Source organism: Anguilla anguilla, chromosome 18 (assembly GCF_013347855.1).
Source record: "Anguilla anguilla isolate fAngAng1 chromosome 18, fAngAng1.pri, whole genome shotgun sequence".
NCBI classification, from domain to species: domain Eukaryota; kingdom Metazoa; phylum Chordata; class Actinopteri; order Anguilliformes; family Anguillidae; genus Anguilla; species Anguilla anguilla.
In genome coordinates, this window is record NC_049218.1 from 24,109,804 (window position 1) to 24,125,206 (window position 15,403).

Consider the following 15,403-nt stretch of genomic DNA (forward strand, 5'->3'; position numbering starts at 1 on the left):
AGAATTTGACCAAATTTATGGCTGGGTTAATTTCACGTTAAGCCCACAAGACAGCAAACCAATATAACGAGAGATGTAACTAATGTACATACATTTCATTTGAATATAAACATGCAAAGCTGAAAAAAACATTAATATGAACATTCAAAATGGCTTTTAAGATCTACATAGAGAACATGATTATAATCAGGGGATGGCATAAGTGGCACGCAAGCACGCATGCATGGCCAAAAGATTAAAATCCCCAGGAATTTTATGTCAAACTGAAAAAAAATAGATTTCATACCTAAAAATAGACACAATAAAGTTGTCGTGCAGTTTAATCGTTTTGCTGTGCATGTTTATAATAATTTTGCTTCAATAAAATTAAGGCATACAATTTTGAGAAATCTGACTAAAAAGAATTTAGACTCTGACAGATAATTTAAAGTGCTATTAAAAACTGAAAAGTACTTTCTTGGCCCTTTTGGAGAGGGTACTAGATCAGCATAGTTTCAACATTTTTCTGCCAAAATGCTAGAACTCCCAGAATGCTAGCGGGGAAGAAGAAAGAAGTAAAACTAACTGAGCTTGTTCAGCATTGTAAGCCAGCGTCAGGCCTGCAGGTTATTTGCCAGAGACACCAGACGGTTCACTTGCAAAGACGCCAGTACCCAGGGGCCTAGGATTGAGTTTGACATCGGGGGGGAGGGGGGGGCACACCCCCACAATAAATATTATAGCTAGTGGAAAAGTTCATTGGTTCCAGAGCCAGCTATGGGTATTAAAGATCCATAAAAGATACATGCTACTAGCCTTATCCAATTTGGCTTTGTAGTTCCTTTAGGCACCCAAAAACAAGTCAATTACTGCATGTTCAATTTATGTTTTATTGAACAATACATATAACTTTATAATAAATACATAATACAATTTGATCAATGCAAGCAACTTATTTTAATATGTTAATAGTAATAGCGTAGTATTCATGTTACCTTCCACTAATACGACTGCAAACTTCCTCGTAAAATCTTGTGTTGCACGATTTTAATGGGGTGATTTTTTAAAGATCGATTACGTACCCGTCCAACAATCTGACTGCAACCTACTGAGCTTACTGGTTAGTAGGTACCTACTGCACGATTTGAAAGAGGATATTTTTTTAAAGATTGGGCTCCATGAGGAGGAATCATACTTGCTGTATCGGGTGGACTTGACTGCGCTCCCGCAGCATGCCTTCAAAATAAAAGTCCATGGCAAACCTTTTTTTCCCCCATTCAATTATTGTAGGGTGGGGGTGAGGGTGGGGGGGGGGGTAAGTTTAGCTGTTTCGAATATTGGGGGCAATATTGGAAAGACCCACCCATGGATCCTACACCCCTGCCACCCCTGCCAGTATCTCTTTTCATTCACTATATTCCCAACAATCACACCTGGGAACCAGGAGTTAAATGAAAGTGTCGTGTCCATCAAGAAAGAGCATAGCAAGGACCCGTATGACAAGGCGTTAAAGAGCCAGATTTACTTTCGCTTCAACACAACCCAAGTAGAAAGGAAGACAGAGGAGGCGCTAAAGAGCCAGATTTACTTTCGCTTCAACACAACCCAAGTAGAAAGGAAGACATTTGCAATAAAGACACGCAGATTTTTTTCTTTCTTTCACCTTAAATTTCACGCTCAAATGTCTTTTTCCTTTTGCAATTCGAATAGCACTCGAATGCTGAACCCTCGTTTGACAGACCTATTGCTGACTCGATAGCATCACACAGTTCCTGCAGATTTTTTGGCTGCATATTCATGCCACGAAAACCACCTGTTCCACCTCATCCCAAATCTGCCCCAATGGATTGAGATCCAGGAATTGTGTAGGCTACTGGAGTATCTGTTATGAAATCACTGTCATTTTCGTGGAACCAGCTTGACATGACGTGTGCTTTATGACACCACACGTTATCCTGCTGAAAGTATCCATTTAAGAAAGGGTGGACTGTGGCCATAAAGGGATGCACATGGCCAGCAACAACGGCTAGGTACGCCGTGCCGTTTAATGATGCTGGATGGTTATTAAGAGGTGCCAACAGTAAAGTGTGTCAAGAAATCATTCCCCATATCCTTACGCCACCAGCTGCTGCCTGCACCGTTGATACAAGGCTGAACGGATCCATGGATTCATGCTGTTTACACCAAATTCTGACCCTGCCATCTGCACGCTGCAGCAGAAATCGAGATTAGTCAGACCAGGCAATGTTTTTCCAGTCTTCGGCTGCCCAGTTTTGGTGATCACGTGCCCACTGTAGCCTCATCTTCCTGTTCTTATCTGAAAGGAGGGGAACCCGGCGTGGTCTTCTGCTGCTGTAGCCCATCCTCTTTAAGGTTCAGAGATACCCTTCTGCACTCCACTGGAGTAAACAGCTGCTATTTGTGCATTTGTGGCCTTTCTATCAGCTTGAACAAGTCTGCCCATTATCTGCTTTACTTTCATTAACAAGTTTTTTCAGCCTCAGAACTGCTTCGCACCGGATGTTTATTTTTATAAACCGCACAATCCTCTGTGAACTCTAGAAACTGCAGTACGTAAATATCCCGGGAGGTCGGCTGTTTCTGGGACGCTGGAACCACCACGTCTGGCCCCAACAATCACACGACAACCAAAGTCCCTATGATCAAGCATCCTTCCCCATTCTAATGCTGAATTAAACAATAACCCAACCTCCTCACTCTGACTGCATGCTTTATGGACTGAGATGCAGCCATCTAATTCCCTGTTTGTAGGAGCAGGTTATTTGTGCAAACGAGCAGGTGTACCCGTATATCTATGCCACAGAAGAACACTTTATCCGTGCTGTGTCCTGACGTGGAAGTTTTCAGGAAGTGGGAATAATGTTGTGTGTGATGCCTTGCTTGGTACTTTACTCATGTTCTCTCTCTGTAAAGATAGAGTGGCCTCCTGGCACAGTGCATGCTGATTCACTACCCAGCAGCCCAAATGCAGCTGCTCTCCTCCGAAATGTGAACATTTTAGATATTACCTCAGGGTCAGGATAATCAAGGAGCACCAGACTGATAAAAAAGGGGATTCATAAAATATCACAGAAATAAAAAAATTAGGCTATTTTCCGTGTTCCTTGGATGTCATTTCTCTCCTCGAGTGACATTTTCCCATTGCTCCCTTTTAAAAATTGGCAGTCCTTCTAGGTTTTCCGTTCACATTTTAAAAATCAAAAAAAAAACCTTCGACACGCCCAGGGTGGGGGATCGAACCGGCAACCCTCCAACTGCCAGACCACCGCTCTCACCTCCTGAGCTATGTCGCCCCTATATGAAAATCATATCCGGTACGGTAGCAATTTGTAATCCCTTAAACAAACAATCTATAAAAATGTGCCAATACCGAAAGCGTGCAAGTACGACGTGAGAGAAACGAGGTTATTAAATAAACGCTTTTATTTGCTCGTAATTTGTTTTCAGGTTTTCGTCGATAAAATTGCCAAAAGTGCGATTGGCTTAATGTCAGCGGTGCTGTACAGCGCAGCGTCGGGACTGTAGATACGCCAGAACACCACTTCCTCAGGGAGCCCAGCAGCCAATCAGATGTACTGATAGCACGTATTTGATGAATCATAGATGCGCAAGATTAAAGCTAATGACCAGCGCTGCTTTGTCAACACGGTTTACAGACCGATTGCATATTATCTTTTGAACCTTTAAATGCAAAAAAAAAAAAAAATCTTATGCAACTTAAAGTACCACCGATGAAAAAAAAATGCTGAGAAATAACTCCACCTTAAGGTACTTCTGCTGTGAAGGGACATGCAGAGCCGGCGGTAATTTGGAGCTTTGGAAAGAACTTCAGTTGTGATAACAACCAAGAGGGGATGAGATAAAAACATTTTCACTGGGGAGGACGGAAAATGTTTGCACTTTGCAAGGAATTGAGACAGCAAGAAAGGGTATCATAAAAGATTCACATCACAACTAATATCAATCAAATGTTGATGAAAGAGGTACCAATTAATCAATTAGTGTTTCAGAAATGCAAAGGGAAACCAAAATTAAAAATGACTTTTTTTCATTTTTTTGGGCCTATATAGGAAGTTTTACTCTATGATCCAAGATTCCAAAAAAAAACAGCTGTTTATTATGATGCCTTAAACACTCAATATCAAAGAGACCGCCAACATATTTTAATATTTCAAAACTAAAATACAATTGATTTTTTTCTTTCCCTTTGGAAACATCGAGCCATCTAACAGGTTATTGCAACAGAAAATGTGTCACTGAACCGGAATTACTCCCAATCGACTTGTGCAATACCTGTGTTCTCACCTCCACCCCCCCACCCCCCCCACCCCCCCACCACCCCGTACAATGGCTAAAGCTGTGACTAGATAAAAGTTGAGTGCTTGTAGCAACCTAAAAACCAAACAAAATGCCCGCCCCGTTTCAAAGTGGAGTTCTTATTAATGTGACAATGTCCGCTAAAAAGTGGAGGAAAGCATCTGCCGAGCCTCTCAAAGGCGACATTATTCAGCATAAATAAACGACCCGCCCCCCTCCCCTCCCCTCCCCTCCCCCTCCCCTCCCCTCTGCTCCCTGAGGGAGAACGCGGGTATTCATCCTCACGCCCTCTTTATAATTTGGCGGTAAGTGCTCAGCCCCGAGAGTGGCGGTGAATGAAGTGCGTGTAAACAGGGTGGAGGAAGGGGGGGGGATGAGAGAATACACACGGCGTCGCCTTTTTAATGGAGCAGGGCTTCTGACCCCAACGCTATCGCTACGCTTTCGAATCGAGTCCCCGGGTGAGGTTCTGCCATTGCTTCACCGGTACAGAGGAACGGTACCGAACCTGAGCTGCCTCCGTTAAACATTCGGTTGTAAAAAAAAACGGGTAGCACGTAAAAGTTTCGAGCTACGCAAGTCGCCCTGGATACGCGCCGGCCGTATAAACAGTGACGAGACGGGTCGCGCGAGGGGAAGCGGAGATCAGAACAGAGGGCGGGGGAAACGGAGCTGACCGAAGGCTCGGGGGGGGGGGGGGGGGGGGGGCATGAGACGGCGAAAGAACCACGCCGCCGTGCGGTCCCTGACTTATTAACGGGAAGACGCGGAAGAAGGCGTCGTGTCGATTTGGCGACGTGTGCTCGCTGACGTAAAGGACCCTTCCTGTTCTCGCGCTTTTTCTCGTGATGACGAGCAAGGATGGAGTGTTTGAGTTCATCACCCATTGCCATGCATACAATTCATTTTACACATACAAATGACTCATACACATACAAAACAGGTTCAATGATGTGTCAATGATACAATCCTTACCTTTTACTAAATAAAAGTAAATAACATAAAGGAATCGAAAACAGGATGCAGCACCTCCAGTAGAACTAAAGGCAGCAATGCCGTATAAAATGAGGTTAGTTCTCTTTGATGGTGTCTGATGTGTTTCACTGACACCAAGGCTAGGACTCAACCAACCTTTGTTCTTAAATTGTAAAGAGTAAGTGTCAGCTTTTACAGTAAACACAGCCTACACCACAAGTAACTCAAAAAACTGCATTTCTGAGGAAAAAAGGAAAACCTGATTTTTATTTATTTATTTATTTACAGTCACATTTAAGGACAAATGTTTATTTAACCCTGGACCCACTGTTTGAGAGTCTTCAGATCTGAAGGGCTTTTGAGGGTGCTAACCGAGAAGATGACTACCTGGTCCCTTGTTACTTGTTACTCTTAAAGATCTGGAGATTTTATAGACACATTTCCTGTTTGTTTTGGACTGGGGTTTTGTGCTCCCTGTAGCGTTGTAAATATATGGTCGTCACTGAATTTTGTGAATGGGAACGCTGTAGTGGAACTCGTAGCTGCCCAATCAAGACGTGCATACAGCTGGCCCAATAAGCCAATCAAAGTTACCCTTCACCGGGCTACCCAACTGATATAAAGCATCTCAAGAACACTGAGGAAGATTCCGGTAAGAATCCTATTGTGTGATAACGTTATGCTATAATGTTCATTGTGGCTTAAAAATAATAGTCAGCCTGGAAACAAGATGTATTGGAGCTTTTAACTAATTTTTCCATCATTGTTCTGAGAACCAAGCACTTGTGCCTCGGCAAGTATGGGCCAACTGTGTAACAGTCTCCTTATAAATCCCCTCTTTTTCATTGCAATCAAGCAGGTGCAGATTCGGGCTCATTTTAACCTGTTTTCGGTTAGCGAGAGAAGCTAACGGTTAAGCTAACGGGCAGCCTCACCAGATGCAGATCCCTGCAGGTGGCGTTGTTCTGGCACGCGTTGCCGACGCAGTCGTCGATACCCCTCTCGCATCTCGCTCCAGCGTAGCCGGGATCGCAGAGGCAGTAAAATCCACCTACGACTGAGAAGAAAAAAAAGGAACACCCCGCTCATGGGGTCCAATCAAGGGAAAGAACACTCCCAAACCCAGCACGGTCAGTCTATATTCTACACATCGTCCATTTTGTTCATTTTTTTATTATTATTGATGGGCGTGCCATTGATGGGTTTCTATGTGCTCTACGATTAAAGAAGGCTGGACTTCGGGAGCACTATAGGTATCCAGTACAGAGCCTCTCCTTTAAATACTGCTTCACAGTGGCTTAGAAGTTGTTTACAGCCAGGAGCCCGGACTCGCTCACACACACCACTCCAGAGCTGGCTCTGTCTTCACCGTAGGGACCGGCAATAAAATTCGAACAGCGCGCACATGTACCGGATTTGATAACCTTGTCAGTGCCGTGTAGCAATTTTATTAGCTTTTTATTTTGCGCCATAAATTGCTTTTAATATTGACGGCGCGGTTAAAAGCAGAAGGCGTGCCGTGTTAAGGCCGTACGGCGCGACGCTAGGGGGAACGGGCCGCGTGAGTCCAAGGCTGCGCGTTCAGGTGGCTGATGGGAAAAGGTTGTACCCTTGAGCAAAGTACTTAACCTGCACTGCTTCGGTAAATACCCCCCTTTATAAATGGACTGTACATGAAAAGAGTGGAAGAATGTACATGGAAAGATTGACCGTGGTCATTTAAGGCGCAGTAAGCCTATTTACACTTAAATTCCAATTACTTCTGTAATACTAGCATTACAGTTAAGTGTTAATAATTTAAAAACCCAATTTCAACTCAATAGCCAGCTTGGGGAGGCATTTGTAAAAGGTGACTGGCTAGAGTAACAACAGTTGTTTTTAATGTTCCGTAGTTCTGTTTAGAGAAATCCAGTTGCTGCAACCGATAACCCGAAAGTGCTTCCTCTTAAGTTACATAAACACAGAACACTCCCGCAGGGAACACTTTTCCTTTGGGAAACAGCTAGGGTTGCACCCATTTTACCTCCAGCTTGAATGGAAAGCTAATGCAGTCTATATGTCGAAAAAATGTTCGCTATCAAATCACTACCAAAAGCAATGGCGGTTAAGTGGGGAGAATATTTATGAGATGTTCTGTGCGAAGTTAACATTAACATAAATAAAATACTAGATTAAAAGACACTTGATAACAGAATTATATATGGATTAAAAACCAATTATAATAATTACAGGGTAACTTTACTGTCCCAAGGGGGGGGGGGGGGGGGGGGGGGGGGGGGGGGGGGGGGGGGGGGGGGGGGGGATTCAGCATATTAGCTATAAGTGCCGTACCGTTTTTCATACAAAAAACCATGACAATAAATACAGAATATTTTTATCTTTTTTTGGCAAGTCATCTTATACTAAATGTTCTGGGATTTGCAGGCAGAAACCTTTAAAAAAAAAAAAAAAAACCTGGTTCTGTTGGCCCTCCTGGCATAAACTCAGTCACACAAAAGCATTTCAGGGCACAGATATCTAGAAACCATCCTTCCCCAACTTCCAGATAAAAAAAAGATTTCTGTTTTTCTGTCTTACTTTCATCAGTACAACCCCACTCTGAGCACCAGCGTAATGTTGTGTGAGGACTTTCTTTCTTTTCCGGTTAAAAGCAGCGCAGTATATCAGAGGATTCTGTTTGTTCGGCTGATCTCCTGCGTCTCTCCCCCTCGCCCTGCGCTCTCGTCCTGTCAGGAGAGGCCGAACGCGGAGTCCGCGGCGAGCTAATGGAGAAGCAGCGGGTCCACAGAATCTCCTCACGGGGGGAACCTGTTTTATCTCAAGCGTAATAATTTTTATTCAAATATAACTAATGTGCAGACCGAAATGTTAGTGCGGCCATACATTACGCCAGGCTCTCCCAAAGCTAATAATCCATCCGTACGTCTCTTTAATCATTATGAATGCGAAAACAAATGCGCACACACACACACACACACACACTCTCACACACACACACACACACACACACTCACACACACACACACACACACACTCACACGCACACGCACACGCACACGCACACACTCACACACACACACACACACTCACACACACACTCACACACACACACTCACACACACACACACACACTCACACACACTCACACACACACACTCGCACACGCACACGCACACACACACACACACACACACACTCACACGCACACGCACACGCACACGCACACGCACACGCACACACACACACACACACACACACACACACACTCACACACACACACACACACACACACACACACACACACTCACACGCACGCACACACACACACAAACTCACACACACACACACACACACACGCACGCACACACACACACACACACACACTCACACACACACACACACACACACTCACACGCACGCACACGCACACGCACACACTCACACGCACGCAAACACACTCACACACACACTCACACACACACACACACACACACACACACACACACACTCACACGCACGCACACACACACACTCACACACACACACACGCACGCACGCACACACACACACACACACACACACACACACTCACACACACACACACACACACACACACACACACACTCACACACACTCACACACACACACACACACGTATATGTGTAGTTTTTGTGCGTTTTTGGTGTGTGGCAGTGCGGTGCTGCGGCGGTGCAGAGGCAGCCAGCGACAGCGGTAATTGTGCTTCTTACGGGAGCGAATTTATTACGGGCCGAGGCGAGGCCCCAGGACTCTTCATTATGCCCGAGATTTACCGCCTAATCTGCGCTGTCACTCTGTCTCCCTGCGCGTACCTGCTGCTGCTCCCATTAAACGCCCCGGGTCCCGCCGGGCAGCCGCATTACTCATCCTGCGCCGGCCCCTCTCCACCCCTCGCGGCCGCCCGAGGGCCGGGGGGGCGTGGGCCCGGGGGGTCCGGCTCGGGGCGACGGCGTGAGCCGGAGGGGGGAGCCGCGGCGCTGCAGGATCGCCCCCCCGGGGCGGAAGGAGCCGCGCGGCCCGTTCCTGCTGCGCTTCGGTGGCCCCCCGTGCCGGGCCTGCCTCCTGGACCCTCCCTCCCCTGTCCCAGAGTCTCTGCAGTGGGTGGGGGGGAGGGGGGGGGGTGGTAGGGTTTCTAGCCGGTTTGAGATCCGGCACTCGCGGAAGCAGAAGCGTCCGTGCGGACCCCCCGGTCGACGCCCGCGCCGGGGGAGGTACGGGGACGGCGGGAGATACAGGGCCGTCCTGTTGGATACCTCACAGCCGGTTTAACGGTTCGCTGCGCGCTACAGCGACGGCGACGGGCACGTGGGCGTCACGCCCGCATTTACCGCTCGACGATAAACAAAAAAAAAAACGTCCCCAGGTTCGCGAACCCGCCTCGAAAAATACTGCGGGGGAGGAAACAAACAAAACAAATAAATTGAATTAATAAATAAACGTAAGTAAATACACGGCTCCGGTTCTTACGCGTGTTTTTTTACCCGAGCTCGGGTGTCGTGACGGGGTTACGGCCGAAATAATTCACCGCGCGGGTTATTAAATCCGTTCGGCTACCCTCGTCGCCGGTGGGACCCGCGGGGTGCTTAATGATTCACCCTCGAGAGGGAACGCGGTACGGGCGTAACCGGGCTGCCGAAAGGGTGGGAGCGGCGCCCCGTCTCGGGCTCTGGACGTGTCCACGCGGCCGTCTGTCGTCCGTTATCCTAATCGCGCCGCGGCGTCGGCGCTTGATTGGTCTCCTCGCGCGGCGGAGGGACGAGGCCCGGGAAGGCCCGCTCTGGCGGGTAACGGCGGCAACGGTTTGGATCGGATGGGATCGGATGGGATGGGATCGGATCGGTTCAGATGGGATCGGATCGGTTCGGTTTGGATGGGATTGGATGGGATCGGATGGGATGGGATCGGATCGGTTCAGATGGGATCGGATCGGTTCGGTTCGGTTCGGTTCGGTTCGGTTCGGATGGGATGGGATGGGATCGGTTCGGATCAGATCAGATTGGATCGGATCGGATCGGTTGGGTTCGGATGGGATGGGATCGGTTCGGATCGGTTCGGATCGGATCGGCGCATCAGACGGAACGGCTCCGCTCTCGTAAAAAACTCCCGATCAGCTCCGGTCGTGACCCGGGCAAACAGAAACCGGCGAATCATCAGAGTCGGGGGAGAAGAAACAGAAAATAAAAACAGCCTAGGGTGGGCTCTCAGTGGTGGTGTCCTGACTCAGAGATGCGTGACCTTATGGACCTTACGGGCTCTGCAGTCTCACTAAGCACTGTGGCCATAGGAAGAGGCTGTTTAACACACTGAAGTGATGAACTCTGGTTGCATGCAGAGAAGTGGATACAGGATTTATAAAGACGGAAGTACATTACCTGCTAATGAAAATAGGGTGGGTATATTTGCAGTGTTGTGCAGACATGCAGCTTAGCAGGGCATTTGCTGGACCAGCAGCCTGCTCCTCCATCCCTCTGTTCCTGACCACCACCCCTACCCCAAGTCTGCATCATCCACTTACCCACAACCCCACCCCAAGTCTGCATCATCCACTTACCCACAACCCCACCCCAAGTCTGCATCATCCACTTACCCACAACCCCACTCCAAGTCTGCATCATCCACTTACCCACAACCCCACCCCAAGTCTGCCTCCTCCGTCTGCTGCCACACAACCAGTCAAGCGCTTAGACTGCTCTGAAACACTGACTCTGCTGAGCCCTGCTGGGCACCTGGAACACACTGGTCTCTGCCTACACAGTCTGTTCCCTGCCAAAGTGTCATCCTAAATGCCACCCAGGGAGTTCTTCCTTTGCCACTCTGAACTGGCTCTTGTGGGGGGGTTTTAGGCCAGGGTATACTGTGAAGCGTATCATAACAGATATTTTCCAAAACGCGCCGTATAAATACACTGGAATTGGATTTTTAATTGACTTCTTTAAAAATCTCCTCACCGTCGTAGCAGAATCCGTGGAGGCAGGGGGCGGAGCCGCACTCGTTCACGTCGAGCTCGCAGCGGGGTCCCGCGAACCCGGGGGGGCAGCGGCAGCGGGACCCCAGGGGGAAGAGGGCGCGGTCGCGCTCCTCCACGCACTCCCCTCCGTTCTCACAGCGGCCACCGGCCTCGCACGGCGAGGGCTCGCAGTTCACACCTTGGGGGGTAGAGAAGGGGGGGGGGGGGTGGAGGGGGGCTGTCAGTACTTGGAAATGAACCTCAGGAGCTTAGCTGATCAGACCTCATACTGGCAAATGGAAAAGTTTGGTATAACTATTTTTGTTTTTATAAAAACGTGGAGAGTGAGAGAGGTTTTTGGGGCCAGCTTTAGTAATTTAGGACTGCATGCACAATAAGGCCTGTAAAAAGAGGCCAAAACATGCTTGAATGTACTTATAAACCAGTCATAATGGATAGGCTTCATAAACTCATCATTTCACTTTGAGGACACTGTATAATATTATGCAGACTTAATATTACAGACCAATAAACACATGCCAGACAACACATAGCCTTTAATATAAAATTCTACGAGTTTCAAAAACATAAAAACTTTATTCTTGGTAGACAAAGGGACAAAATAGAATGCCCCTAAGGTATGAATCTTATCAAAGCACTGGAGGATATAAAATCCTGTGTCACATATATTTACTCAATTTAGTCAATGTGGTTATCCTGTCCAACCAGATATTAACAACCGCGTTTTAAGATCTGCTTCACATACGTACATTGCAATCCATTTGTCCACCATATTCTAGCAGATAGATGACAGATAACACACTGATACGAATGCCAATGCTTTCCTCGCATGAGTGGCATTTGGAGATTCTTCAGATGTACTCACTACAACTTACTCACCACGAAACAAAAGCGAAAAAGCGGTAAGGTACCGTCATAAAATAAGTTATGGGCTACCGCAAATTACCTCCAGCTGGGTTTGGCATTATAAATTTGGACGATTTCGTCCGCGCGGAACCCGCTAGCGCGTTCGAGACGTGACATATTGAATTCCCGAGCTGTTTGCTTTCGCGTGCGGAGCGACACGAAGGGGGGAAAGCCTGGTGAAAAATGGAAATTTGATGGCGCGCTCCTCTCCCGACCAAATGTTACCCACGGCGTCCCGCTACCAGCGGCGCTGCATATTTTGGCGGTTGTAGCGGCTTGTGAATTATGCACGGGAGATGTTAGGCTTCTGAGAGACACCCGCGCAGTAAAACTGAATAGAGGCGAACCAGAAATGAGGCATTTTAAACTCTTATTGTTTTATAATTAGTCACGTTCGCTTTTACCTCGCCCAATTTAGAATGGCCTAATTGCGTCTGGGGCCCTGTCCCATCGTTGGGGTGTGGGGGAAATTAGTGCGATTGTCTTCTGAAGCACTTCCTCCTCCTCCGCACTTTTCAGATGCTGAGGTAGCGCAGGTAGGCTGCAGGTGCTCAGTCAGAGTTGGGGAAACTACTCTGAAAGTGTGGCTGTAGAAACTACCAATTACAGTGCTTCTCACGGAAAGCAGCTGAACTTCAGCCAAGCTACTCTAAAGAGAAGTGAAGCTGGGGAGCCTACAATTACTCAAGAAATGTACTTTGTAAATAAATAAATAAATAAATAATCATAAACTTTTTTCACACGGGGAGAACCACTACACAGCTCAGCGGGGAGAACCAGCACTGTGAGTCAGTGTTTGGTCAAACTTGGTAGTTCCTGTAGTTAAATACACTTCAAAATGACAAAGAAGAAATTAACTACTACAACCACAAATTTGAATGCGCTTAAATCTACTAGAAAACTACTTCAAAATGAAATTAATCTACTAGTTAAACTACATGCAGCTAGACTATTCCCCAAGTGGGTAAGTGGCAGAACTGGGGTGGGGTTGTGGGTAAGTGGAGGAGGCAGACTCGGGGTGGGGTTGTGGGTAAGTGGAGGAGGCAGAATTGGGGTGGGGTTATGGGTAAGTGGAGGAGGCAGACTTGGGGTGGGGTTGTGGGTAAGTGAAGGAGTCAGACTTGGGGTGGGGTTGTGGGTAAGTGGAGGAGGCAGAATTGGGGTGGGGTTGTGGGTAAGTGGAGGAGGCAGACTTGGGGCGGGGTTGTGGGTAAGTGGAGGAGGCAGACTTGGGGCGGGGTTGTGGGTAAGTGGAGGAGGCAGAATTTGGGTGGGGTTGTGGGTAAGTGAAGGAGTCATAATGCTCAGTCATAATGGTATGATGATGAGGGCGGTCACCTTCCCTCCCCAGTAGGCCTCCTGGCCTCTTTACTGATCCAGTCAGGCCTTTATTAACAGGATGGTTCTCAGCAGTCACTGTGCTGATATATACCAGCCGTTCGTGATGCCAATCCGACATCAGCTTCTCGACGACAGTTAGTGAGTGGGGGTAGGGAATTTTTTGAGCTCCCGCCTGTCACTTCAGTAAATCTGAGTGTTGAGATGCATTTTGAAAACTTGGGAAAACTTTTTTTCTCTCTCACTCTCTCTCTCTCTCTCCCTCCTCATTTTGAAAACAGGACATGGAGGCGCGGAGGTGAGGGGAGTTTCGCTGTAAGAGGAGGAGCGGCGCCTGACTGGAAGCTGTCGACAGGTTTCCACGGTGATTTGCGCGGCGGAGACCGCGAACGCGACGCGGCAGCGCTTCTGAAGAATCCAAAATGTCCGCCGGTTTACTGACAAACAGCCGAAGCTAAACCTTCCGAAAGCACGAGCGGGAAAAAAACAGACTCTTCGATCCGAGCCCACGGTTACAGAACACCAACAAGCTGAGAACTTTTTACACTGGCAGTTTAAAAAAAATGGAAGAGCGACAGACAGAGATAGAGATAGAAAGACATTTTTTTTCCTATTTTTTAAAATAACTATTTTATAATCTAGCATATATCGTATATAGTTATCTTGTAATCACAGCTTTGGCAACACAAGTGCCTATATTTGTCATGCCAATAAAGCACTTTGAAATTGAAATTGAATTGGCAGAGAGAGAGAGATGGAGAGAGGTAGTGCATATCAAATCACTTGGCCAAACGAGTAAAGGAAAGACCGTATACCAAAATGCACGTGAACGCTGCAAACCGACATCGAAAATAAAGCAAAATACAACTCCAACTTCTGCTAATTTATGCAAAATGACTCAGAAATAATAAAGGGGACAGGGAGGGGAAAGAAGAATAATTTGGAGGGAAGAGTTATTCAGAAAAGTGTGACAGTGGCGTGCTATAGCATCAGCGGGGTGTCAACCTAAAGCAGACAGACAGACAGGCAGACAGACACAGGAGCACAGCCCAGACGCGCTACGCAGCAATCACCCGCACGGAAACGCTCACCGACACAGTAACGAAGTCTCTTTCCCCCCAATACTTACGCTTTTATAAAACTCGTATAGAAACTTTGGGCCAGTAGAATACCCGTTCATTCCGCCCACACTTTCATTATTTTTCTCCTTTTCAGGGTGTAGCATTACATTATCTGGTGTGACACAGCCTCGGCCAGTTAATTACACAACAGGTGAGCCTTTACCGGCGCTGACCGCTGCGAAGCTCTCTAAAGTATTTATTTTCATTTGCAATGAAATATAAGAAGAAAAAAACAAAAAAAAAACACAGCACATCAAACAAGCCAATTACACAGCTAAACCCGATTCTAATATTCTGGCACCGGTGCAGTTGGAAAGGGTTTCTTGATATGCTTAGACAGGGCTGAGAGAAAAGCATTAACCTTACTGCGATATCCGGTTCGACCAACGCGCGCTCGGAGGTCAATGCTACGATTTAACCTCCAAGCTGACTGGTAGGGGGCGAGGGGGGGGGGGGGGGGTGGGGGTGGATGGGGGGCTGCCGTGGCTAACAAGGTCGTGGGCACCGTTGCTCAGTGATTGCTGGCGGGCGGGAGAGCTGGCGCTCTGACCCCCTCCAATCAATCCGGTTAATGATGCCAATCAGCGGCGGTGCGGAACTACGCGGCGCCTGATTGAGATCCCTCCTTTCCTCGCGTCCAATTATCCATTTAAAGTTTGCTCTGTTTTTACCCAAACATGCCCTTGGGTGGTGTCCTTGTTCATCTTCCCCCAACCCCCCACCCACCCCCCACCCACCC

The 15,403-nt window shown here is 47.5% G+C and overlaps 1 protein-coding gene across 1 annotated transcript in view; it reads right to left on the minus strand.

The window, feature by feature from the left end:
- The window catches only part of LOC118218360 (protein eyes shut homolog), a 101,129-nt gene that overhangs the window by 6,952 nt on the left and 78,774 nt on the right, over window positions 1-15,403 (minus strand). The window contains exons 17-18 of the mRNA XM_035400964.1: window positions 11,280-11,477; window positions 6,228-6,349 (exon numbers count right to left, since the gene is read on the minus strand). Of these exons, the coding sequence (XP_035256855.1) occupies window positions 6,228-6,349; window positions 11,280-11,477 (320 nt within the window). The remainder of the gene's footprint in view (window positions 1-6,227; window positions 6,350-11,279; window positions 11,478-15,403) is intronic.